At 47.8% G+C, this 26,966-nt stretch overlaps 2 protein-coding genes and 1 pseudogene across 4 annotated transcripts; 1 reads left to right on the plus strand and 2 right to left on the minus strand.

Annotated features, from left to right (window-relative positions):
* Nucleotides 1–442: 442 nt before the first annotated feature.
* Nucleotides 443–8,851, minus strand: LOC104680944 (zinc finger and SCAN domain-containing protein 5B). 2 transcript variants are annotated; one of them, XM_010387048.2, is made up of 5 exons: nt 8,693–8,851; nt 3,610–3,995; nt 2,492–2,695; nt 1,449–1,599; nt 443–1,182 (listed from the first exon to the last, which is right to left on the minus strand). In XM_010387048.2, exons 1-5 carry the CDS (start codon nt 8,823–8,825, stop codon nt 443–445), a joined length of 1,614 nt encoding a protein of 537 aa, XP_010385350.2. In that variant the 5' UTR covers nt 8,826–8,851. The 2 variants fall into 2 exon arrangements, with proteins under 2 accessions (XP_010385350.2, XP_030769226.1); XM_030913366.1 differs by lacking the exon at nt 8,693–8,851 and having other exon boundaries at nt 443–1,185; nt 3,610–3,993.
* Nucleotides 8,852–15,977: 7,126 nt separating this feature from the next.
* ZSCAN5C (zinc finger and SCAN domain containing 5C) lies at nt 15,978–19,352 on the plus strand. The gene is made up of 4 exons (XM_030913315.1): nt 15,978–16,361; nt 17,196–17,399; nt 18,187–18,337; nt 18,601–19,352. Exons 1-4 carry the CDS (start codon nt 15,978–15,980, stop codon nt 19,350–19,352), a joined length of 1,491 nt encoding a protein of 496 aa, XP_030769175.1.
* Nucleotides 19,353–23,209: 3,857 nt separating this feature from the next.
* On the minus strand, nt 23,210–26,088 carry LOC115900756 (annotated as a pseudogene). The gene is made up of 2 exons (XR_004060401.1): nt 26,053–26,088; nt 23,210–24,120 (listed from the first exon to the last, which is right to left on the minus strand). The product of XR_004060401.1 is annotated as a 60S ribosomal protein L13 pseudogene (transcript).
* Nucleotides 26,089–26,966: the final 878 nt, after the last annotated feature.

Raw genomic sequence — 26,966 nt, forward strand, 5'->3', positions numbered from 1 at the left:
CAGCCTGGCCAACATGGTGAAACCCCATCTCTACTAAAAATATCAAAATTTTTCTTCACTTTTTTTTGGGGGTGGAGTCTCGCTGTGTTGCCTAGGCTGGACTTAAACCCCTGGACTCAAGCAATCCTCCTGCCTTAGCCTCCCCAGTAGCTGGGATTATGCTTGCGTGCTACTGTGCTCAGTGTTTTCTTATAAGATATTGGAAAATGATGAGACTTGTGCTCATTGGGAGACAAACAGCAACAGACACTAAGATAAATCTATAAGAAAGCAAGAGATATAATCAAACAGAAAACAAAACTCATGGGGGAGGATAAATATTTACTCAAACATCTGGGCAATTCCTACCAAGTGCTTTATGTGTATATGTCATCTGGTAACATTGGAGAAAAATCATCAGTCACTGTCTCTTGGGGTGGAGGACGTGGACCTGACTCTGGAATCACTGGGAGGTGGTTTCCTGGTGTGTTTTCAGGTGACGCTTGAATGTCCCCAGCTGACGGAAGGTCTTTTGACACTTGGGACATTTATAGGGCTTCTCTCCGGAGTGAGTGCGCTGGTGAACGTTCAGGTTCCCCTTGTGGCTGAAAACTTTGCTGCAGTGTTTACATTTGAACGGCCTCTCCCCGGTGTGGATCCTCTTGTGGCCCTGTAAGGTGGACTCGTGGGCAAACCGCTTTTGGCACACATCACACGAGTAGGGCCTCTCGCCAGTGTGGACTCGCTGGTGAACTCGGAGGTCTGAGGGCTGCAAGAAGCGCTTCCAACAGAGATCACATTGAAAGGGTCTCTCTCCTGTATGTGATCTCCTGTGGATGCTTAGCTGGGAAAAATACTTAAACGATTTATTGCACACGTCACACACAATGGATAGCAGGGCCTTGGCTTCTTGGCCATTGGGTTGACTGGCTGGGCTCGCAGGGCCCGGGGAATGAACTGGATTGATCTCAGCTTGTCCCGGGGATTCTCTGTTGCCCACAGGTGTGGCTCCTCCTTGAGGCTCTTCTTGGGAAATGGAGGTGGCGTCTGGTTTGGAACTGCTCAGAGTCGGAGCCTCTCCACTGTTAACGCTGTGAGTCGAAGCTTCTCTCTCCACAACGCAGGCAGAAGGTGTGTCGGCATCCACATTTTCCACAGAGGCTCTTTGTGGGGGTTCCTTCCCCTCCTTTGCTCTCACCAGATCTGCTGGAAGAAGGGATTCCACACACAACAGTTAATAAAGCGCATTTTCAACACACCAAACTCATTGCGACCAGACACTGACCTTGGCTGACAACTTCCCCTCAACCTCAAGCCTAAGACATTGGACCATAGGTCTCTGGAACGTGGGGGGTGGAGAGGCTTTGGCAGCTGAGTGCCAACTCCCCAGACATGATAATGCTGGGCCCCCAGACCCATACCCAGGAAGAGAGGAGCTAGTATTTCTGGGTCCAAGTCTTCATACTCACTGGGACCGTTTGGAAGCTGAGGCTCTGGGGATGTAAGTCCTGGGTTCTCCTCCCTGTCTACGTTCAGACCCTTCTCCAAGGTCGGCTTGGGTCTCAGAGTCTTTGGACCTCCTTTCATGACAATAGTCTCTGGCAGTAGGAAGTCCTCCTCCTGACAACGGAAAACCAAGAGCAATGACTCCGTGTCTGAACTGGGGGAAGCACGGACATGTCTGTCCCCTCCTGACTGGATGCACCCACTCTTCTAATGACATAAGTGTGGAAATATGTGCAGACTTCCTGTGGACCACCCCTCACCCCCAGTAAACATCACCGCCTCACGTCTGAGTCTGTCCCTAATCTGCACGCTCCATATTCTAAATCAGCTCCTGTGCCTGGTGGTTTTCACCCTTTGGTTCTCTGAGCATATTTCTTCCCGCCATGCCAACGTCTCCCTGCCCCTGAGGCTGGAAGGAGCATGACTCTAGGTGGAGGCCCCTCACCTGTGGCATCACTGGCATTGGGGCTGCATCACCCTCCTGGATGGGGCGCTCCTGTGCAGAGCAGAGACCCCGCCTCCACCCTCTAGATGCTGCTAACACCCCACCAGCCCCGAGAATGCCAAACAAGAACGTCTCCAGACATGGCCATGTGTCCGGAAAGGCATAATCACCCCAGCTGAGAACATTCCTCAAATTAAGAAATTGACAATCTGTAGCAAATGGTTTCCTTGCTGATTTATTACATGGAATGTCTTTGAGGTAACTGGCTATGGGGAAGGGATCTTCAGTTCATTCATCTGTGCCAACTGCCTCCCTCACTTCACTGAGACCATTTCTTACCCCCCACCCTCAATGCTAAAAGCTCTCCTGGTGGAGGGAAAAGTAGATGAGGTTTCCCTCTCTGCGATGGTTCAGGAATGAATGTTTGGGGATGTACCATGTCCATGGGGAATGGTTCTAATCTTGTCCTCTGCCAAATCTGTCAATCAGTCCAGTGGACACACGACTTCCTCCCGTTCCTTCTCCCACCTCTACCCAGACACCAAGGCCTCACACACTCACCTGCCTCCTGGACGGTGCAGGGACCCTGGGCAGGGTCTGCAGCTCTCGGCGGGCCTGGCCTTCCCCCGGACGCATCTGGTTCACAGAGGAGGCCCGCTGGCTGGACACGTCTCTCGGATCATCCCTGGCACTGGCGGGGGCTTCAGCCATCTCGACATCTGAGTCCAGCATAAGATATTCTTTGCCGAGCAAGTTGACCACAGACTGTAGAGGGAAAAAAGACAATCAGACTCACTATGAGAACTTGAAAGTAGCTCTCATGGCTGGGCGCGGTAGCTCACACCTGTAATCCCAGCACTTTAGGAGGCCGAGGTGGGCGGATTATGAGGTCAGGAGATCGAGACCATCCTGGCTAACACGGTGAAACCCCGTCTCTACTAAAGAATACAAAAAATTAGCTGGGTGTAGTGGCGGGCGCCTATAATCCCAGCTACTCGGGAGGCTGAGGCAGGAGAATGGCATGAACCCAGGAGGTGGAGGTTGCAGTGAGCCGAGATTGTGCCACTGTACTCCAGCCTGGGCGACAGAGTGAAAAAAAAAAAAAAAGTAGCTCTCATATTCCCTGGGTCTTGCCATAATGCTCACACTTGACTAATTAATGCTGAAATCTGCCTTCCTGATGCAGAATCAGCTCTGTGGACACAGCAATCCTGTCTCAATATTTTTCTCTCTAGGTAAGTACATAAATATGAATCCTTTGGATGCAAGTGTCTCTAAACCAAAGAGAAGACAAGGAGAAATATTCTGGGTGAATGCAACACAAGTGGCCAACGGCAGCTCACCTTGTGTTGGAACTTAGGGGCTCATATGGGGACCTGGAGGCAGATCCCCGCATCGCTGATACCAACCACTTTCCCTGCCTCAGGATGGGACTTCTGGGCCCCCCTTCAGTTCACTCTAATGCTTCCTTCCCTACATTCCATCAGGTGTAATATTTTACCAATGTCTTTCTCTCATGTTGGCCTCACACAGTGTGTGGGTCCCTGTATCCCCTCTGCCTGTCCATCTCCTAGACCAGGGATTTGCAATATTAACTGTGCTGATATTTGGGACTGGAGAATTCTTTGGCCCCCATCCCAGCTCCCCTTCCCTGCACCAATCAGGAGGGTCCCACTCACCCATTTCTTGGGTCTTCTGTGATTTCGTAGCAGGTCCTCCAGGTCTTTGCAGTTCTGCACGCCGTTGACCTTGACTAAGACCTGGAGCTCCTGGGGCATGGAGATCATGAACTGCTCCATCACCAGCATGTCCAGGATCTGCTCTTTGGTGTGGAGGTCGGGCCTCAGCCACAGATGGCACAGCTCAGTGAGTTTCCTCAGAGCCTGGATGGGGTCCGACTCCTCCGAGCAGCTGAACATCCTGAAGTTCAGATGCCAAGTCTCAGGGTTCCTGTGGTGATATCCAAGTTGAGTTCCCGGGGATGCCACAGACCATGGAGTCTCTGACCTAGGTCTGTTGCAGGGTTCTCTCTGACCCCATGAGGGTGTGTGATTTGCAGCCATTTCTACTGGAGAATACTTCAATCCGCCTCTGAACAAGCTCTTCCAGTAGCCGGTATCTAATTGAGACCTAGCTACACGGGCTGCCCCTGGTTTTTCTCAGTAATAGATTCACGGTTTGTTCAGAAGTCTGCAGGGAAAAAAAAACATATGAGCCCGACCATTTTAACTTTCTACTCCACTTATCCCTCCCTTCCAAATCCCTCATCCCAATCCCGGACCCCATTTGTCCATTGGCATTAGACTTGGCACTCTGGAAATGAATCCACTCTGTTCTTCCAGTGTCTACATCTGACTACATGTTCTGGGGTAAAATCTGAATGCTCCCCTGGATTCTGATCTCCAGGGGATCATTATGCAGAGGTGGAACTGGTTTTCCTTTCAACTGGAACAACACTGTTCTTGACTGTAAATTAAACTGGATATGTATGTGAAGCTCCTAGAATCTGATGTAACAATAATGTCGGTTCTTTATGTTTTCCCATCAAGACAAGATCCAAGGCAAAGCCCTTACTCATAATTACGCAAAAAGCTAGAGAAAAATATTAATAGTTACAACCTACGATTGTCCCCAGCACATTTTTCTATTAATCTACAAATAACCCCAGGATATTTATTTGCTGCAGGAAAGAGGTGGCAGTAAAAAATCCTATGAGAATTAAGCTCCTGCAAAGATATGTTGTTGTTTTGGTAAAACACACATTTATAAAATTCATCACTTTTACTTAAGCACATGCACTATTTTGTGCAACCATCACCACTTTCTAATTCCAGAATTATTGCATCACTCCAAAAGGAAACACCATCCTCATCAGTAATTACCTCCTGCCCCACCCACCCCAGCCCCTGGCCATCGCTAATCTGTTTATTGTCTGTAGGAGTTTCTCTATTCCTTATCTCATTCCATAAAATGTATTAAAGTCTTATGAAATTTCCAGGTAGTGGGATCATACCATAGAAAGATTTTTTCTTTTTTCTGTTTGAGACAGGGTCTTGCTCTGTCATCCAGGCTGGAAGGAAATTCGCAGCCATGGTTCCCTCAGCCGCAACCTCCTGGGCTCCAGTGATGCTCCCACCTCAGCCTCCCGAGTAGCTGGGACTACAAGCGCATCACCACGCCTGGCTAATTTTTATAGGTTATTTTTTGTAATAAAATATGGTTTCGCCATGTTGCCCAGGCTGGTCTCAAACTCTGGGCTCAAGCGATCCACCGGCCACGGCCTCCCAAAATTCGGGGATTACAGGTGTGACTGCATTGCAGCTGGCCTAGATTTTTTTTTAAATTTTATTCTTTTATTTATGTTTTCTGAGACAGAGTTTCACTCTGTTGCCTGGGCTGGAGTGCAGTGGTGCGATCTGAGTTTACTGCAACCTCTGCAGGTTCCTGTGGTTCTCCTTCTTCAGCCTCCCAAGTAGCTGGGATTACAGGCCCCGCCCAGCTAATTTTCTTATTTTTAGTAGAGACAGGGTTTCGCCATGTTGAATAGGCTGGTCTCAAACGCCTGACCTCAGGTCATTCCCACTCCTGACCTCAGGTCATTCCCACGCCTTGGCCTCCTAAAGTGCTGGGATTACAGGCGTGTTCCACCGCACACAGCCTGACTTTTTTTTTTTTTTCTTTTTAAATTTGGTTCTAAACGTAGCTTCAAAAGGCAGGAGTCACTGAGTGATACTCTCCAGGTATCAATTATCATCCAAGTTCAACAGCTATGAGAACGCAGCCCTGCTGTCCTAGCCACAGGTGGGGGAAGCAACCTGAAGGTCTGCAGAGAGGAGAAAAAACTGGCAGGAGGGTCTCGGGAAAGGTCACTGGAAGCCGGGAGGATGGAAAACCCATGCCCCCTGTAAGGACTCTGAGCAAGTGCAGAACAGAGAGACAGGGAGACAATCGGCAGAGAGGGGGAGACCACCCAGAGGAGGAGTCAATATTTACAAGCCACACATCTCACAAGAGGCTCCGATGCAAAATATAAGCAACTCAAACAACTCCAAAGCGAGAAAACACATAACCCACTAGAAGGAGGGCAAGGCGCCTGTGCGGACGTCTCAGATGAGACATGCGAATGACCAGCAGGTCTAGGAAAAGGTGCTCATCATCACTCATCTTCAGGGACGTGCAAATCCAAACCACAAGGCTCCCCTCACACCTGCTAGAGTGGCTGTTCCCAAAGACACACGGAACGGGTGAGGATTCGGAGGAGAGGGATCCTCTGCGCCCTGTGCTGGGATGTAAATTAGTGCAGCCAATCTGGGAGACAGTATAGAAGCTCCTCAGAAAATTAAAAGTGCAACAACTGCATGATCCGGCAATCCCGCTCCTGGGCATGTACACAGAGGAAAGGGAATCAGGACGTGGACTCCAAAACACTGAAACTCTGGAGTGATAGATGGCAGGAAGGTGGGAGACTACCTATTGGGTGCTATCCTCATATCCTGGGCAACGAGTTCAGTGATCCCCAAAACCTCAGCATCACTCAATATACTCATGTAACGAATCTGCACACAGGTACCCACCGAACCTAAAATAAAAGTGGATTGTTTTTAAGTTATCTATTTCTGTTTTTAAACTACTACCTTTAGTAGGGTCAGGGTTTTTAAACTCTGTCGCCCAGGCTGGAGTGCAGTGGTGCAATCCTGGCTTGCTGCGGCCTTGACCTCTAGGGTCCAAGTGATCCTCCTGCCTCTGCTTCCCAAAGTTCTGGGATTACAAGTGTGAGCCACTACACTGGGCCTACTTAAAATTATTTTTATTTTTTATTTTTTTATTTTTTTAATCTTTTTATTTTTTTTTTGAGACGGAGTCTCGCTTTGTCACCCAGGCTGGAGTGCTGTGGCCGGATCTCAGCTCACTGCAAGCTCCGCCTCCCAGGTTCAGGCCATTCTCCTGTCTCAGCCTCCCAAGTAGCTGGGACTACAGGCGCCGCCACGTCGCCCAGCTAGTTTTTTGTAGTTTTTAGTAGAGACGGGGTTTCACCGGGTTAGCCAGGATGGTCTCGATCTCCTGACCTCGTGATCCGCCCGTCTCGGCCTTCCAAAGTGCTGGGATTACAGGCTTGAGCCACCGCACCCGGCCAAAATTATTTTTATTTTTATTTCATTTTATTTATTTATTTGAGACAGAGTCTTGCTCTATCTATCCCCCAGGCTGGAGTGCAGTGGCCGATCTGGGCTCACTGCCACCTCTGCCTCCCAGGTTCAAGTGATTCTCCTGCCTCAGGCTCCCGAGTAGCTCAGATTACAGGCGTGAGCCACCACTCTCGGCTAATTTTTGTATTTTTAGTAGAGACGGGGTCTCGCCATGTTGGCCAGGCTGGTTTCAAACTCCTGACCTCAAGTGATCCCCATGCCTCAGTCTCCCAAGGTGCTGGGATTACAGATGTGAGCCACTGCTCCCGGCCATTACAGCTTTTTTAAAAAAATAAAATAATAAAAAAAGTTAAATAGGTCTACTGCACAGCATGGTGACTGTAGTTCACAGCAATGTACAGTATACTTGGAAATTGCTAAGGAAGTCGATTTCAAGTGTTACCCAAAAATGGTAAGACCGTGAGGTAGAGCCTATGGCAGTTTGCTCGATTTAGCCATTGCACAATGCGTATACACCTTTACACCCTTTGCTGTGCACCAGACATATACACAATTATATATTTATATTTCTCAATTTGAAAGTAAATTAGGCCCGGTGCGGTGGCTCACACCTGTCACCCCAGCGCTCTGGGAGGTGGAGGGGGCAGGATCACTTGAGCCCAGCAGTGAACCGTGATTGTGCCCCTGTGCTCCAGCCTGGGAGACACATCTAGAGGCCATCTCGTTTTATTTATTAAGTAAATCGATACATTTTTAAAAAGCATACAGCTGTGAGAGAGAAAAGGCAGCCTGAAATTCTGGGAATTAAAGAGGTTTTCCCACCAGGTTCCCTAAGCGCCCCTGCTCAGGAGGCGGAGATGGAGGCTGAGGTGGGCAGATTGCTTGAGCCGAGGAGTTCAAGACCAGCCTGTGCAAAGCAGTGAGACCACATCTCTACAGTCAATAAAAAATGCACTCGGGCGGCGTGGTGGTGTGCTCCCGCAGTCCCAGCAAGGTGGAGGCCGAGGAGGGCAGATAGCTTGAGCCTGGGAGTTCCAGGCCAGCCTGGGCTATGAACGAGACCCCGTTTCTGAAAAATAAAACAAAACCTAACCATGATGAGAAACTTAATATTATTACTTGCTTTTACTTTTTTTTTTTTTGAGACAGAGTTTTGCTTTGTTAACCAGGCTGGAGTGCAATGGCCCGACCTCGGCTCGCTGCAACCTCTGCCTCCTGGGTTCAAACGATTCTCCTGACAGCCTCCTGAGTAACAGGGATTACGGGCGCCCGCCACCACGTCCAGCTAATTTTTTTATTTTTAGTAGGGTCGGGGTTTCACCATGTTGGTCAGGTTGGTCTTGAACTCCTGACCTCGTGATGTGCCAACCTCGGCCTCCAAAGTAGCTGGGATTACAGGCATGCGCCACCGCGCCCGACCAAGAAAGTTAGAATTATTCCCAGTTTACAGAAGCATTGCATAACGAGTCAGCGTTAACCATGGGGTGCAAAGGAGACCCGCTGCCTTCACAAAGTCTCCGAGCAAATGCATGAGAAAATACACCCAAACTTTCTGAAACCAACCCCCGCGCACGCCAGCTCCTAAACACCACAGATGTGCTCGCTGGACACTTACCGCCTTCCCGGCTTCCGCCGCCGACCTCCTCGCTCTGCGATGCGCTCTCCAACTGGCCTGGAGCTGAACTGCGTCTATTTATGGAGAAGCGGAGGGACTGAGGCCCGGTTTCCGGTTCCCTGCACCGCCCCATGATTGGTTTAGGGCCATAGAGTCCATTGTACGTAAGCGGCGTTGATTACATTTGCCACTGAAACCCCGCCCACAGGAAATTAATGTATTAAACATGCCTACTGTGCAAAGAACATAGGTTTTCGCGCTCTACTGAGCTGTCATATTGCTGAGGTATTTGGAGGCCTCAGAAAATACAGATCCGCAAGTTTTAACCACTTTGGGTCCCCTCGTGCCACAGACAGTAATATCCTAACAAGTAAAGAACATGTTAAGAGCTGGTGGAATTAGCTTATTAAAACAAAATGGAAAAAAAAAGAAAAAAGAAAGAAAAATTCAAAATAGAGTTGGTTGATTAATATCAAATCAGTGATTTAATCTCATTTTTAATCTCATTTGAGAGAAGCTTTCACATGCGAATTGCAAGATATTGAAAATAGTGGACACTCATTGTTGATACGTAATGAATATTTGTGATAATTTTTTACTTTTTTCTTTTTTTCAAAATCTTGGAATTGACATGTGAAAGCTTTGTTTAAACTGGGCGAAATCACTGATTTGCTATCAGCCTTGTATAAAAACAGTGGGAACCAGAGAAAGGCACATGGTCTCCTCTCTGCATTCATTCCAGGAGGGTATGAGGGTGGTTTATAGATACACGGAGGGTCCTACGGGTTCCCTAGTTCTCAGCCCCTCAGTTAGGGCTCTCAAGCACCAAAAGCCTTAATGGGTGGGTGTGAATTTTACTGTATGGATCATGGAGTTAATGTGGAATGATAATTAAATGCTAGGCAAGATTAGATTACAATTTGGGAAGTTCGCACCGTCCATTGGATGACACTAATCCATTCAAGTAGTGACTCATTCATTTTAACTTCAGAGGAAACCTCATCTAACCTTTAGGATAAAATGGAGGGCTGTCAATTTTACACTAATTCTGGATTAAATCCTTGGAAAATCTTAAGCCGCTTAACTCTGGGAACTTCAAACTTCTTGTGAATAGAACCTTCCTGATTTGTTTCGAAGATGCAATGAGACTGAGTCAGTAAAGTGCTCAATACAAGGTCATTTTGCCAAACAGTTGTAACAATTATCTTCTGGTGCATTTTCTCATACTTGATGATATTTTTCCTTCTTAACCACTGAGGTGTTGACAATGAGTTAGAGTTAAGAATGGAATTTTTCCCTGGAATTCACTGGGAGCTGCCTAAACCACCATCTGCCTATGCAATTCCCCTGAATTCTCCCCTCCGGAAACTCACAATGTGCTTCTGTGAAGAACATTGTTTGTATTTTGGTAGGGATCGCATTGAATCTGTAGATGTCTATTAATAGTATGGTCTTTTTCACAATATTGATTCTTCCACCCTATGAACATGTCTTCCCATTTTCTGGGGTCCGCTTTAATATTTTTCATTAGCGTTTAATAGTTTTCCTTGTGGAAATCGTTCGCCTCCTTGGTTAAATTTATTTCCAGGTTTTTGGGGGTGTCTTTTGCTCTTGTAAATGAGATTGCTTTCTTGATTTTCTTTTTGCCCCTAGTTCGTTGTTGGTGTATAAAAACACTACTGATTTTTGCATATCGACTTAGTATCTGGCCACTTTACGGAATTGGTTTATCAATTCTAAGAGTTTTACTGCTGGAGGTTTCAGGGGTTTTTATAGATGACATCATGTTGTTGGCAAAGAGAGACAATTCGACTTCCTCCTTCTGAATTTGGATGCCCTTTGTTCCTTGCTCTGGCTTAGATTTTCCCAACACATTATTATTAACGAAGGACACCAAGCTGAAGTTTGGAAACAGGTATACATTGTGATGCAGTCGCCAGGACCAAGTTAGTTAACATCTCCATCATCTCACATAGATACCATGTTCTTTCCTTTTTATCATTTATGTATTTATTTATCAAGTACTGGGCTCAAATGATCCTGCTTCTGCCTCCCTAGCAGGTAAGACTACAGACATGAGCCACATCTGGCTTTCTTTTGATAGTTTTTTTTTTTTTTTTCTTTGAGATGGAGTCTCATTCCGTCGCCCAGGCTGGAGTGTAGTGGAGCGATCTTGGTTCACTGCAACCTCTGGCAAGAGGATTGCTTGACCCAGGAATTAAGGAAATAAATAAATAATGAAAAGAAAATAGTCACTATGTGAGTTGATGAATACATTAATCAGCTTGATTGTAGTGATAATTACACTATGTATAGGGATATGTAAACATCAGCATGGTGACCTTAGTCCCCAAGGACGGATAGAGACCAGGAGTTGGAGAGCAGCCTGGGCAACATAGCGATACTGCCATCTTTACAAAAAATCTTTGTTAATTAACCAAGTATGGTGGTGCTTGCCTGTAACTCCAGATACTCAGGAGGCTGGAGCAGGATATCTTGAGCCCAGGAGTTCGAGGTTGCAGTGAGATCTGAGTTTTCCATTGCACCCAGCCAAGGTGACACAGTGAGATCTTGGCTCTAAAATTAAATAAATAAATAAATAAATAAATAAATAAATAAACAAACAAACAAATTCACCCACAGGGGTAGGAGATCACTACCAGAAAAACTATAAAATATTGATGAGAGGAAATGAAGAGGGCACAAAAATGGAAAGATATTCCATGTTTGTAAATCGGAAGAATTCATATTGTGAAAATGACCACACTATTAACAGAGATCTACAGATCCGTCACAATCCCTACCAAAATGCCAAACACATTCTTCATGGGAACATGACATGTTTCTAGAAGAGAAGATTGGAGGGAATTGGGTAGGTAGATGGTAGCTTTAGGCAGATTCTAGTTCATTCCCCTTAATCACTCCATTCTGAACTCTGACTCACTATTAACACCTCAATTATTAACAAGGAAAAAAATTATTAACAAGGAAAAATCACAAAGTATGAGAAAATGCATCAGGAAATAAGTGTCAGAACTTTTTGGCAAAATGACCTCGTGTTGGGCACTTTACTGACATAATCTTTTTTTGTTTTGTTTTGTTTTATTGATTGATTTATTTTTTTTTTGCTTTTGAGACGGAGTTCACTCTTGTTGCTCAGGCTGTAGTGCAATGGTGAGATCTTGGCTCACCGTAACCTCCGCCTCCTGGATTCAAGTGATTCTCCTGCCTCAGCCTCCCGAGTAGCTGGGATTACAGGCATGTGCCACCATGCCTGGTTAATTTTGTATTTTTAGTAGAGATGGGGTTTCTCCATGTTGGTCAGGCTGGTCTCGAACTCCTGACCTTGTGATCCGCCCACCGTGGCATCCCAAAGTGCTGGGATTACAGGCATGAGCCCCCACCTCCAGCCAAGATAGTCTTATTTCGTCTTCAAAACAACTCATCAGGAAGGTAATAATTCCCTGGTTCTAGTCACAGGGAGTTGGAAGTTTCCAGAATTCAGTGGCTTAAGATTTCCCAAGGATTGAAACCAGAATCAGTATAAAGTGTACTTAATTGTCATTCCACATGGACTCCATGGTCCATACAGTAAAATTCACACCCACCATTAAGGCTTTTCTTGCTTGAGAGGCCTCACTGAGGGGGTTGAGAACTAGGGAGCCCTCCGTGTGTCCATAAACCAGCTCCTACCATCCTAAAGTGAACGCAGAGAGGACACCATGTGCCTTTCTCTGGTTCCCACTGTTTTTACCTAAGGGTAGGCTGGCTACCCTTAGATAGCCAATCAAAGCAGTGATTTAGCCTGGTTCAAGCACAGCTTTCCCATGTCAATTCCCAGACTTTGAAAAGTAAAAAATTATCACTACTATTCATTATGTATCAACAATGACTGTCTTTTTTCTTCAATATCTTGACATTCACCTGTGAAAGCTTTCCTCAAACTAGAGCAAATCACTGGTTTGATATTATTCAACCCACTCTTAACACGTCCTTTACTCATTAGGATATCACTGTTTGTGCCATGAGGGGACCCAAAAGTGCTTAAAACTTGCAGATCTATAGTCCCTGAAGCCTCCAAATATTTCAGAAATATGAAATGCAATTCAGTAGAGCGGGAAAACTTACGTTATTTGTATGGTAGGCATTTTAATACATTAATTTCCTGTGGGTGGGGTTTCAATGAGAAATGTAATCAACGCTGATCACCTTCAATGGATTCTATGGCCCTAACCCAATCATGTGGGGGCCCAGGGGACTGGAAGAGAGGCCTGGAGTCCCGCGGGTTCTCTATAAATAGACACAGTTCAGCTCCAGACCAGTTGGAGAGCATATCCCAGAAGAGAGGAAGTTGGAGACAGAAGCTGAGACAGAGGTAAGTGCCCAGTGGGATGTCTGTGGGGTTTTGGAGTTGGCCTGCGGGGGTTGGTTTCAGAAAGACTTGGGTTGGGGGGTTGGTTTCAGAAAGATTTGGGTTGGGGCCTTGGTTTCAGAAAGATTTGGGTTCATTTTCCCAGGCATTTGCCCGGACACCTTGCTATATACTCCCAGAATTGAATATTAACCTGCGTACCTGCCTTTATTTTTTCCCATGTCCCATTGCTTGTTTTAATGGGAAATGAACTGACAGTGAATACAAAGTGGTTTCTAGGAACATGAAGCCCCCTTTTTTTAGAGACGGGCTTTCACTATGTTGCCCAGGTGGTTTTCAAACTCCTGGGCTCGAGTGATCCTCCCGCCTCAGCCTCCTGAGCAGCAGCAGGTGCCCCGTGGCAAAACCACTTTTAATTCCAGAATTTCCGGCTGCCTTTTCATCTACTCTTTTAGCGATTTCCAATTATACAATACATTGTTATGAACTGAAGTCACCATGGTGAACAATTGCTTTCTTGAATTGCTTTCTTCAACTCAAATTCATACCCTCAGACCTATATCTCCCCAACCCCCACCCCGGCCCTGTTAACCACCATTCTACTCACTGCTACTATGAGTCCACTGGGTTGTTTTTTTTTTTTGTTTTTTGTTTTTGTTTTTTTTTGGGGGGGAGACAGAGTTTTGCTCTTGTTGCCCAGGCTGGAGTGCAATGGCTCGATCTCTGCTTACCACAACCACCGCTTCCTGGGTTGAAGCGATTCTCCTGCCTCAGCCTCCTGAGTAGTTGGGAATACAGGCATGTGCCACCACACCCGGCTAATTTTATATTTTTAGTAGAGATGGGGTTTCTCTATGTTGGTCAGGCTGGTCTTGAACTCCCGACCTCAAGTGATCCACCTGCCTTGGTCTCCCAAAGTGCTGGGATTACAGGTGTGAGCCACTGCGCTCACACTTGAGTCCACTGGGTTTTTAATTATTGTTTATGTTACTTACTTCTTTTATTTTTAAAATTATTTTGTAATTTCAAGTTTTATTTTAAATTTGGGGCGTACCTGTGCAGATATGTTACATGAGTATATTGAGTGATGCTGAGGTTTGGGGTATGACTGATCCCGTCACGCAGGACGTGAGGCTAGCAACCAATGGGTAGTTTTTCAACCTTCCCTTCCTCTGCCCCTCCAGAGTTTCACTGTTTTGGAGTCCACGTCCTGATTCCCCTTCCTCTGTGTACATGCCCAGGAGCGGGATTGCCAGATCATGCAGTGGTTGCACTTTTAATTTTCTGAGGAGCTTCTATACTGTCTCCCACATCGGCTGGTCTAATTTACATCCCAACACAGGGCGCAGAGGATCCCTTTCTTCCAAATCGTTACCAACACTCGCTCCATGTGTCTTTTTGGGAACAGCCACTCTAGCAGGCGTGAGGGGAGCCTTGTGGTTTGGATTTGCATGTCCCTGAAGATGAGTGATGATGAGCACCTTTTCCTAGACCTGCTGGCTATTCACATGTCTCATCTGAGACGTCCGCACAGGCGCCTTGCCCTCCTTCTAGTGGGTTATGTGTTTTCTCGCTTTGGAGTCGTTTGAGTTGCTAATGTTTTGCACAGGAGCCTCTTGTGAGATGTGTGGTGTGTAAATATTGCCTCCTCCTCTGGGTTGTCCCCCGGCTCTGCCGATTGTCTCCCTGTCTCTCTGTTCTGCACTTGCTCAGATTCCTTCCAGGAAGTGTGGGGTATTCGTCCTCCAGGCTACTGGTGACCTTTCCTGAGACCCTCCTGGCAGTTTTTTCTCCTCTCTGCAGAACTTCAGGTTGCTTCCCCCACCTGTGGCTAGGACAGCAGGGCTGCGTTCTCATAGCTGTTGAACTTGGACATAATTGATGCCTGGATAGTATCACTCAGTGGTTCCTGCCTAATAAAGCTAGGTTTAGCAATTAACTTTGAAAAACCTTATTATTGTATGAACCCACTTCTTTAAAATATCAAGGAGCACTAGACTTTAAATCTGTGTTCTGGGATGAGCCTAAGAATAGAGAAATTCTTAGAGAGAGAAGGTAGATTAGTGATTTCCAGGGGCTGGGGTGGGTAGGCAGGGGGTGATCACTGATGGGGATGGGGTTTGTTTTGGGGTGATGAGATAATTCTGGAACTAGACAGTGGTGATGGTTGCACAGCATGGTGCATGTCTTAGTCCCATGAAATTGTGCACCTGAAGAAGATAAATATGAGGAAATTTATGAATGTGCATTTTACCAAAATAACAAAATATCTGTGTAGGTGCTTGATCCTCATAGGATTCTTTAGTGCTGTCCCTTCTCTAGAGCGAATAATTCTGGGGTTAAGAAGGTTTGTTGGGGGACAATCTTACATTGTAACTATTTTTATTTGTCTTATTGCATAATTATGACTAAGGATTTGCCTTGGATCTTATCTTGATAAGAAAACATAAAGAATTGACATGATTGTTGCATCAGATTTTAGGCACTTCACATTACTGTCCTATTTGATTTACAGTCAAAAACAATGTTGTTCGATGGGCAGGAAAACCGATTCAGCCTTTGCACAATGATCCAGAGATCAGATCCAGGGGAGCATTCAGGTTTTACTCCAGAACATGTAGTCAGGTGTAGACACTGGAAGAAGAACAGAGTGGATTCATTTCCATGGTGCTGAGTCCAATGCTAGAGAGGAAATGGGGTCTGGGATTGGGATGAGGGATTTGGAAGGGAGGGGTGGGTAGAGTAAAAACTTCACCTAATAAGCTCATGCTTTTTTGTCCCTGCAGACTTCTGAACGAACAGTGAATCTGTTACTGAGAAAAACCAGGGGTGGTCTGTGTAGATAGGTCACAAATAGATACCAGCTACTGGAAGAGCTTTCCCAGAGGCTGACTGAAATATTATCCTGTAGATATGGCTGCAAATTGCACACCCTTATGCGGTCTGGGAGAACCCTGCAACAGCCCTGAGTCAGAGCCACCACAGTCCCTGCCATCCCCAGCAACTCAACTTGGAAATCACGATGTGGACCCTGAGATTTCTCACGTGAACTTCAGGATGTTCACCTGCCCGAAGGAGTCGGACCCCATCCAGGCTCTGAGGAAACTCACTGAGTTGTGCCATCTGTGGCTGAGGCCCGACCTCCACACCAAAGAGCAGATCCTGGACATGCTGGTGATGGAGCAGTTCATGATCTCCATGCCCCAGGAACTCCAGGTCTTAGTCATGATGAACGGCGTGCAGAGCTGCAAAGACCTGGAGGACCTGCTGCAAAATAACAGAAGACCCAAGAAATGGGTGAGTGGGACCCTCCTGATTGGCTCAGGGAAGGGGAGCTGGGATGGGGGCTGCAGGGTGCACCTGGACTGGAGAGGACCCAAGGGGCTGCTCTAGGTCAGGGCTTCCAAGTAGAGGAGAGTGTGCCCATCAGAGGCACATGGCAGTGTCTGGGGACAGTTTTTGGTTGTCACAAGGGGGAGGACAGGAGATGCTGCTAAGCATTCTCCAAAGCTCAGGACAACCCCCCATGACAAATAATCATCCAGATTCAAATATCAGCTGTGCTGAGATGGCCAATTCCTGGTCTAGGAGATGGACAGGCAGAGGGGATACAGGGACCCACACACTGTGTGAGGCCAACATGAAAGAAAGATGTTGGTAAAATATTACATCTGATGGAATGTAGGGAAGGAGGCATTAGGGTGAACTGAAGGGGGGCCCAGAAGTCCCATCCTGAGGCAGGGAAAGTGGTTGGTATCAGAGATCCAGGGATCTGCCTCCAGGTCCCCATATGAGCCCCTAAGTTCCAACACAAAGTGAGCTGCCACCGGCCAATTGAGTTGGATTCACCCGGAATATTTCTCCCTGTCTTCTCTTTGGTTTAGACTCTTTCATCTAAAGGACCCATATTTATGTACTTATCTAGAAAACTCCAGGTGCAGGCAGGTGCTGAAGTCTAGAGAGGAAAAAATTCAGACAGGATTGCTGTGTCCACAGAGCTGACTCTGCATCGGGAAGGCAGATTTGAACATTAATTACAGTCAAGTGTGACCATTATGGCAGGACCCAGGGAATATGAGAGCTACTTTCAGGTTCTCATAGTGAGTCTGATTGTCTCTTTTCCCTCTACAGTCTGTGGTCAACTTGCTCGGCAAGGAATATCTTATGCAGGACTCAGATGTTGAGATGGCTGAAGCCCCCGCCAGTGCCAGGGATGATCTGAGAGACGTGTCCAGCCAGTGGGCCTCCTCTGTGAAAAAGATGCGTCCAGGGGAAGGCCAGGCCTGCCGAGAACTGCAGACCCTGCCCAGGGTCCCTGCACTGTTCAGGAGGCAGGTGAGTGTGTGAGGCCTTGGTGTCTGGGCAGAGGTGGGAGAAAGAACAGGAGGAAGTCTTGTGGCTGCAGGACTGATTGACAGATTTGGCACAGGACAAAATTAGAACCATTCCCCATGGACATGGTACATCCCCAGACATTCATTCCTGAACCATCGCAGAGAGGAAAACCTCATCTACTTTTCCCTCCACTGTGAGAGCTTTTAGCATTGAGGGTGGGGGGTAAGAAATGGTCTCAGTGAAGTGAGGGAGGCAGTTGGCACAGATGACTGAACTGAAGGTCCCTTCCACATCCAGTTTCCTCAGAGACGTTTAATGTAATAATTCAGCAAGGAACCCACTTTCTACAGATTGTCAATTTCTTAATTTGAGGAGTGTTTCTCAACTGGGGTGATTTTGCCTTTCAGGACACATGGCCATGTCTGGAGATGTTTTGTGTGTCATTGTAGGAGGTGATGGTGGTGTTAGTAGCATCTAGAGGGTGGAGGCGGGGTCTCTGCTCTGCACAGGAGCGCCCCCTCCAGGAGGGTGATGCAGCCCCAATGCCAATGGTGCCAGGGGTGAGGGGCCTCCACCTAGAGTCATGCTCCTTCCAGCCTCAGGGGCAGGGAGATGTTGGCACGGCGGGAAGAAATATGCTCAGAGAACCAAAGAGTGAAAACCACCACACCTGTGTCATTGGTGTGGTGGTTTTGAATGTTGGTGCATTCCATCAGGAAAAGGCAGAGATGCCTAAACTTCCCCCAGTTTAGACACGGAGTCATTGCCCTTGGTTTTTCATTGTCAGGAAGAGGACTTCCTGCTGCCAGAGACCATTGTCATGAAAGGTGACCCAAAGGCTCTGAGCCCCAAGCCGACCTTGGAGAAGGACCTGGAGGAAGACAGGGAGGAAAACCCAGGAGTTACATCCTCAGAGCCTCAGCTTCCAAACGGTCCCAGTAAGTATGAAGACTTAGACCTGTGTGGAGATAGCCCCTCTCTTCTGGCGTGCAGGAGTGGGGTCCCAGCATTATCATGTCTGGGGAGTTGGCACTCAGCTGCCAAAGCCTCTCCACCCCCACTCTCTAGAGACCTACAGTCCAATGTCTTAGGCTTGAGCTTGAGGGGAAGTTCTCAGACGAGGTCAGTGTTTGGTTGCAACGAGTTTGGTGTATTGAAAATGCGCTTTATTAACTGTTGTGTGTGGAATCCCTTCTTCCAGCAGATCTGGTGAGTGCAAAGGAGGGGCAGGAACCCCAAAAAAGAGCCTCTGTGGAAAATGTGGATGCCGACACACCTTCTGCCTGCGTTGTGGAGAGAGAAGCTTCGACTCACAGCAGGAACAGTGGAGAGGCTCCGAATCTCAGAGGCCCCAAAGGAAGCAAACCAGACGTCACCTCCATTTCCCAAGAAGAACCTCAAGGAGAAGCCACACCTGTGGGCAACAGAGAATCCCCGGGACAAGCTGAGATCAATCCACTTCATTCCCCGGGCCCTGCGGGCCCAGCCAGTCACCCCGATGGCCAAGGAGTTAAGGAACTGCTGCCCTTTGCGTGTGAGGTGTGCAGTAAGAGGTTTAAGTATCGCGGCAAGCTAGCCGTCCACAAGAGATCACACACAGGAGAGAGACGGTTTCAATGTAATCTCTGTGGGAATCGTTTCATGCAGCGCATAGGCCTGCAATTTCACCAGCGAACCCACACCGGCGAGAGGCCCTACACGTGTGACGTCTGCCAGAAGCAGTTCACCCAGAAGTCCTACCTGAAGTGTCACAGGAGAAGCCACACAGGGGAGAAGCCCTTCGAATGTAAAGACTGCAAGAAAGTTTTCACCTACAAGGCGAATCTGAAGGAGCACCAGCGCACCCACTCCGGAGAGAAACCTTACAAATGTCCCAAGTGTTCAAGAGCCTTCGGTCGGCCTGCAACCTTAAGACGCCACCAGAAAACACATCCAGAAACCACTTCGCAGTGACTTCGTCATCGGGTCTGCGTCTCCTGCACCAAGAAAGTGTGAATGACGAATTTTCACCGACGTTATCAGATGACATCTGACACACGAAGGGTGCCTGGCACACACAGGGGTGCCCTAGACAGGAATTCCTAGGATGTTTGTTTAAATCTTTTTCCTCCCCAGTGAATTTTGGTTTTTGTTTCATTATATATATATGTATTTTTTTTTCCTTTTGAGACGGAGTCTCGCTCTGTCACCCAGGCTGGAGCGCAGTGGCCGGATCTCAGCTCACTGTGAGCTCCGCCTCCCAGGTTTACACCATTCTCCTGCCTCAGCCTCCCATGTAACTGGGACTACAGGCGCCTGCCACGTCGCCCGGCTAGTTTTTTGTATTTTTTAGTAGAGACGGGGTTTCACCATGTTAGCCAGGATGGTCTTGATCTCCTGACCTCGTGATCCGCCCGTCTCGGCCTCCCAGAGTTCTGGGATTACAGGCTTGAGCCACCGCGCCCGGCGTCGTTATGTCTATTGTTATAGGTTTATTTTGGTTTGTGTTGCTGTTCTTTCAATAAACAAACATCTTATTAGTTTTCAATATTTTGTAACAAAAAACGGAGTCTCCTGATTGACATGCTGTTACCCACTGTTTTGCTGTAAAGTACAATTGTCCAAGGAGGGTGTCCAGATTAAATACACAATATGCCAGGGGAAATGTGGGTTTCAGATAAAACATTATTTTTAGTATCACCATGTTCTAAATTATTCATTATTTTTCTCAAACTCAGCTTTTATTGGATATCCTAAACAGTTTTCTTTTTTTTTCTATTCTTTTTTTTGAGATGGGATCTCCCTCTGTCAACCAGGCTGGATTGCAGTAGCAGGATCATCGCCCACTGCAGCCATGACCTTCCAGGCTCAAGCAATCCTCCCATCTAAGCCTCCCAAGTAGCTGGGACTGCAGGATCGTACCACCACTTCGGCTACTTTTCGTGTTTTTTGTGGAGATGAAGATTTGCCTTGTTGCCCAGGGTGGTCTTGAACTTCTGAGTACAGGTGATCCACCTGCCTCAGCCTCCTTAAGTGCTGGCATTACAGGCATGAGCCGCTGTGCCCTGTATAGGTTTTATTAGACTTTATTATAATTATGATATTCAAATATTTTGAAATTTTTTTGTAGTGATGGGATTTTTTGTTGCCCAGGCTGGTGTGGTGTGAGCCAGCACGCCTGGCTCTAGACTTTCTTTTTCAGAGCTGTTTTAGGTTCACAGGGAAACTCAGTGGACAGCACAGCTTGATTTATCTGCTGTCCTGACTGACAATGAAAACAAGATACCCACTGCAACCTCAAAAAAGCCCAGTGCGGCCGGGCGCGGTGGCTCACGCCTGTAATCCCAACTACTTGGGAGGCTGAGGCAGGAGAATCGATTGAACCCGGGAAGGGGAGCTTGCAGTGAGCCAAGATCACGTCATTGCACTCCAGCCTGGGCGACAGAGTGAGACTCCATCTCAAAAAAAAAAAGAAGAAGAAAAAAAGAAATGTATTTAATGCCATAATATGTCAGAATAAAGAGAAAGATAAAAAAGAAAAAAGTATGAAAAAATTAGTAGGACAAAGTCTCTGTTCTCATGAAACTTGCAGAATAAAGAACCAATGCTGAGGCAGGAAAAGAAGAGTGGGGCCAGGTTATCTGAGTTTTCCGTATTATCTGCTTAATTGAAGTTCAGCTTACCAATCATAATGGGAGTTTAAGATAAAAAGAGGCTAGGCTGGGTGCGGTGGCTCACGCTTGTAATCCCAGCACTTTGGGAGGCCAAGGCGGGTGGATCATGAGGTCAGGAGTTCGAGACCAGCCTGCTCAACATGGTGAAACCCTATCTCTACTAAAAATACAAAACTTAGCTGGGTGTGGTGACACACACATGTAATCCCAGATACTCAGGAGGCTGAGGCAGGAGAATCACTTGAAGCCAGGAGGCAGAGGTTGCACTCCAGCCTGGGGGACAGAGCGAGACTGTCTCAGGAAAAAAAAAAAAAGATAAAAAGAGGTACACAGTACAGTCCTTACCTTTAAGAGGTTTCTGGTCCAATAGACAGCTAACCCTAGAGTATGAGTCTGTTTCCGTGCGGATACATAAGACCCATACCTCTAGCTTGAGGTGGGTGCTCCTGGCATCAGGCTGTATGTGGTGTCATAAAACTTTCTCCAACTGAGGATCTCTAAATCAGGTCCTCAGCCTAGAACTCTCAAGCCTCTGGTAACCTAGGCTGAGGGAGGCAGGAGACAGGGGAAATAGCAGAGATATTGGTCAAAGGATACAAAATTTCAGTTAGACAGGAAAAGTGTTTAAGAAATCTATTGTACAACATAGAGACTGCAGCCATTAGCAATGTATTGCATGTCTGAAAATTGCTAACATAGTAGAATTTTTTTTTCTTTTTCTTTTTTTTTGAGACAGGAGTCTTGCCCTGCTGCCCAGGCTGGAGTGCAATGGCACGATCTCAGCTCACTGCATCCTCCACCTTCTGGGTTCAAGCGATTCTCCTGCTTCAGCCTCCTGAGTGGCTGGGATTACAGTCACGTGCCACCATGCCCAGCTACTTTTTGAATTTTTAGTAGAAACAGGGCTCACCATATCGGCCAGGCTGGTCTCGAACTGCTGACCTCGTGATCCGCCTGCCTTGGCCTCCCAAAGTGCTGGGATTACAGGCGTGAGCCACTGCGCCTGGCCTTTTTTTTTTCTTTTTTTCTTTTTTTTTATGTTTTTGTAGAGACGGGGTTTCATCATGTTGCCCAGGCTGGTCTTTAACTCCTGAGCCCAAGCTACCCACTTGCCTCAGCTTCTCAGAGTGCTGAGATTATAGGCATGAGCTACCGCATTCGGCTCTATGGGCTATTTTCAAGGTATCTTCTGAGAAAATGTTAAACAGAAGTCAGAAAGCTACTCTACGAAGGCAGAGGCATTCGCTGGAGCTGTGAGTGATGTACCTGCAATGTCTAGATTCTAATTTTAGGAGTCGGCAATGTCAACCCAACTCTACCTGTCAGACCAATTCAACGACTCACATAGCGGTAGCTCCACCTACTAGTACAACGGGTCAAGTTTTCACGTTTCACATGTGCCTACAGGATAGGACTTGGCAGGCTTGAGTTGAGATTTATGCTTGTTTCTATTTAGGTTTGGATAATTGTGAAAACCAAGTTATTTCCATCATTTTGTGCAAACATCGTTGTGTGTAAAAACGGTGTCCACGTTTTGTCTTTGAAATGGTCCCCGCCCTCCGCTCGTTACTGTATTGAGAATGAAATGAGAGGACATACTTGGCACCTGGAGATGATTGGACAGTACAGTTGTGCACCATAAGGGTAAATGGTTCCATAGTTGGATGAGCCATCCTGGCGGTGGGTGGATTAGCCACTTCTAAACAGATAAGGAATGGCTAGAAAGCTCCTGTGCCAAACCAACTTGACGCATACTCACCCACACGGAATCCCTCCACGTTTATTTTAATTAATTAATTAATTAATTAGAGACAGAGTCTTGCTCTGTCGCCCAGGCTGGAGTGCAGTGGTGCGACCTTGGGTCACTGCAAGCTCCATCTCCCAGGTTTATGCCATTCTCCTGCCTCAGCCTCCCGAGGAGCCGGGATTACAGGCGCCGGCCGCCACGCCCGGCTAATTTGTGTATTTTAGTAGAGACAGGGAGGGTTTCACTGTGTTGCCCAGGCTGGTCTTGAACATCCTGAGCTCAGGCAATCCACCCGCCTCGGCCTCCCAAAGTGATAGGATTACAGGCGTGAGCCACCGTGCGGGGCAAATCCCTCTACTTTTCTTTTTCTTTCTTAAAAAAACAAAAACAAAACAAAACAAAAACGACAGTGCTTTAACACGAAAGGAAGGCATAATCCAGGGCTTGGACTGTCTTTCAAGAAAACCCCAAACCCCCTGCCAGGAAGTCACAGTCAGGAAGCCCCATCCCAGGCCCAGTTGCTCCCGGGAAATACATCACGTGGAGACCCAGCATAACTGCTGACTGATTGCAAGTCCCCAGGAGGGCTTTATTTTTTCTTTTCAACATCTTGTTCTGCAGCTTCCTTGGCTCTTTTCGCCGGGATGCCGAAGAGCCGGGCGTTGGCACGCGCCAGGCGGAGATTAGCGAAGGCCTCGACATTCTCCTCCTCAGTGATGACTCGAGCTTTCTCCTTATAGGCATTCGGGACGGGCATGACCGGCCCTCTCAGCTGAGTGGCCTGTTTCAGTTCTTCAGCAGAACCGTCTCCCTTCTTGGGCGCCGAGGGCTTCCTGGGGAAGCGGATGAGTTTGGAGCGGGGCTCCTTCAGCCGCTGCGTGTTGGCCTGCAGGGACTCCGCCTCCTCCGATCCACAGAAACGCCGGTGGTCCGGGCCAGCTTCTTGTGCATGCCGGCTACCCTGAGCTCCTGCAGGCGGCAGCCGCGGCCGTGCGCACCTTCGCGTGGTAGCAGCGCACGTTGCGCCGGATCCGGGCGGGGCGGGGCGGGGCGAGGCTGCGCGCCTTGGCTTGCCCCGCCTGGCGCCTGCGGGTCATCCGGGCCGGCTGGTGGAACCACGTGGCCAGGCGCCGCTGCAGTCCTTGTGGAAATGGGGCTTCGAGATCATGCCATTCCGGCTGAGCGCCGTGGCTGCCTCCGGCCCTGCGGCTGCAGACGCGAGGGGAGCCAGCGAGGGGCCGGGTCCCCCCAGGCCTCCGCCCTGAACCCTCCAGCCTGGGCCGGAGGCTGCGCCTAGAGCCCGGGCCTGGTCCAACGCTGTCTGCGAAGAAGGAGCCCATCCATGTCTGCCTTGGCTGCAGCGTCAGGCCGATGGCGCTGGATGGAGCCCGAAGGCCGAGACCCCAAATCCCTCTGGTTTTCTAAGAAATCACCCTACTGTCTTCTCTATTTTTTTTTTTTTTTTTTGGACGATCTGTAACTTGTTTTCACACCTGATTAAAAAAAAGTACTACTGTTCTCCCCAAGATTTCCCTTTGATACAGTAGGTGAACGAAATAGATTTTTTCCCCCCGCAAATACCAGCAGACACTTCCTGGCACCCCACACTGTATTGGCACGGGTGTTAACAGTCCCAGTTCAGATGTGCGGCGTTTCAGGTGGGATACACTGCAACAAGGATCTAACTGTGGAGTCATCCTCAGAATCCCATTCAGTCACGGGACTGCCCTTCTAAGCTGGCAGAAAAGGAGCCTGGGCCAGGCACCGTGAACACACACGGTAACTCACACCTGTAATCCCAGCACTCTGGGAGGTTGAGGGAGGAGGATTGCTCAAGCCCAGGAGTTGGAGATCCACCTGGGCAACATAGTGAGACCCCGACTCTATAAATAATTTAAAAATTAGCTGGGTGTGGTGGCACACACCTGTAGTCCCAGCTACTTGGGAGGCTGAGGCAGGAGACTTGCTTGAGCTCAGCTTCCCAGCTCCTTTTTCTGGGAAGCCAGAAAGCTAGAATCAACTCCAACCATGTTGACCCACCCAGCCTCCACCATCCCAGGAATCATGCTGAGGGAGCTGCTGTCTTCCCCCTTCTTCCCATGGCTGTGCCACAGCCTCCCTCCCCACCTGATGTCCCATCAGCAAGGTCGGAGTCTGAAAAGCCACCAGGTGGGCCAGGTTGGCTGGTGCAGATGTAGCTCCAGCTTGGGAGGATTAGGCGGTGCTACATTGTTGTTTCTCTGCCAAAAAAGGCACCTTCTAAATTCAACTCAAAGTCATTTATAGCACATGGCTTTTTGGGGTTGCAGTGGGTATCTTGGCTTGGAGCATCCACCAGAGCACATAGGTGCCTGAGGAGCAGCAGTGTGAAGGCAGCCCGAGGTCAGGTGCGCCCTTAGCCATGAGGGGCAGGCCCTGTGAGGGGCAGTCCCTGGAGTGGTTCACGCAGCCAGATATGGCAGGAGAGACACCCATCCAGGGTTGGTCAGTGCAGTCTACCTTCTTCTTTTCTTCTTCTTATTTTTTTTTTGACAGAGTCTTGCTCTGTTATCAGGCTGGAGTACAGCGGTGTGATCTCGTTTCACTGCAACCTCCACCTCCCGGGTTCAAGTGATTCTCCTTCCTCAGCCTCCTGCATAGCTGGGACTACAGGTGCACACCACCACACCTGGCTAGTTTTTGTATTTGTAGTAGAAACGGGGTTTCACCATGTTGGCCAGGATGGTCTCGATCTCTTGACCTCGTGATCCACCCGTCCCGGCCTCCCAAAGTGCTGGGATTACAGGCAGGAGCCACTGCGCCTGACTGAGTCTACCGTCTTTAGACTGGGAACAGAGGTGCATGATCCTGCCACGGAAATGAACTCACTCATCCCCATGAGAGGACAGGAATTGCAGTGTCCAGGCAATCAGAAAATCAGCCTGCCAGACTCAGCCACATGTTAGATCACCTGGGGAGTTTTATAAACTCCCAACACAGGGGCCACATCCTCAGCCAATCACATCATTATCTTAGGGCTGGACCCCAGGCATTGCTTTTTTTTTTTAAAAAAAAATTAAAAACTCCTCAAGTGACTCCAACATGTAGCCAAATTAGAAAATGAAGCTCTAAAGAAACTTTAGAAGTCACTAGTGGATCATAGAGCACCATGATTGAAATTAAATGGGCAGGTAGTATCATCAAAACAGTTTCCACATCTGGTGAAGACGGTTGAACCCAATCACCAAAAGCGAGAACCACCACCCATGCCTACCTCCACTTCTTGAATGAAAGGGGAGTCTACGTACATTTTATGGTGGATTCTAGGCCCCTGCCTCAAAGAATGCTACTCCAAAAGGGACCTGGGTGAGGCAGGATAGGCAGTCAAGGAAATGACCACGTCCTTAGGATGCTGCACGTGTGGTGACTATACAGTGAACAAAATAAGCCTCAACGTTCACACTGGAATTGAGTTCATTCAAGCAAAGCCATCTCCAGTAAGGAATTTCTGAGAGCCTGTACACTTTGATCTTACCCATCCACACACTGACACTTTGCTTGTTATGATAGTAAAAAACACACCCCTGGGTGGAGACTAAAGATGTTAATGAGACGTGTGCACAGCTACTGCACCTGTGCGCCCAGAGGACCACCCAGAACGTGCTTACTAGTAACACCTCGTCCCACCCCACTAGGTGTAGTCATCCGAGACTCCCATAAAGACAGCAGGTCTTTGCTGTCTCATCCATAGGAGCAGCCAGCCCTGAATCCTTGCTCCAGGGATGTCCTGTCTATTCCGCACTTAACTTTCAAAATACCCTATTTCCTTTGCAATCAGTTACTCTATGCTGCATCTCTTTGCTGTGTATCTCTTGTTTAAATTCCTTTAAATTAAAATGACAAGAACCAAAGTCTTATAAAAGTGGCCTTTAATAAATGAATCCAGCCTATTCAGGAAGGGACCTTTCCAGAGCTCTGTAGATTGCAGGACTCTGCCTGTCAGCTCAACAAGCCATCCATAAAATGTCCTCCCAAGACCAGCAGCATCAGCACCACCTAAAATGCACACTCTCAGGTGATCCCAAACAAGTAAAATCTGAGAAATTGTCACCAAGAGGACCCTAGGGAGACGTGACGACTCAAGGCAATGTGGTGTCCTGGATGGGGAGGAAGGAAGAGGAGGACATT

Source organism: Rhinopithecus roxellana, chromosome 12, assembly GCF_007565055.1.
Source record: "Rhinopithecus roxellana isolate Shanxi Qingling chromosome 12, ASM756505v1, whole genome shotgun sequence".
In the NCBI taxonomy this organism is placed as follows: domain Eukaryota; kingdom Metazoa; phylum Chordata; class Mammalia; order Primates; family Cercopithecidae; genus Rhinopithecus; species Rhinopithecus roxellana.

Coding starts and splice junctions, on each gene's coding strand:
- LOC104680944 (XM_010387048.2), bottom strand. CDS start 8,825: ATGGGGCGGTGCAGGGAACCGGAAACCGGGCCTCAGTCCCTCCGCTTC. Junction 3,996..8,692: donor CGGCGGAAGCCGGGAAGGCG/GTAAGTGTCCAG, acceptor ATTCTCCAGTAG/AAATGGCTGCAAATCACACA. Junction 1,183..1,448: donor TCAGCTTCCAAACGGTCCCA/GTGAGTATGAAG, acceptor TTCTTCCAGCAG/ATCTGGTGAGAGCAAAGGAG.
- ZSCAN5C (XM_030913315.1), top strand. CDS start 15,978: ATGGCTGCAAATTGCACACCCTTATGCGGTCTGGGAGAACCCTGCAAC. Junction 16,362..17,195: donor ACAGAAGACCCAAGAAATGG/GTGAGTGGGACC, acceptor TTCCCTCTACAG/TCTGTGGTCAACTTGCTCGG. Junction 17,400..18,186: donor CTGCACTGTTCAGGAGGCAG/GTGAGTGTGTGA, acceptor TTTCATTGTCAG/GAAGAGGACTTCCTGCTGCC.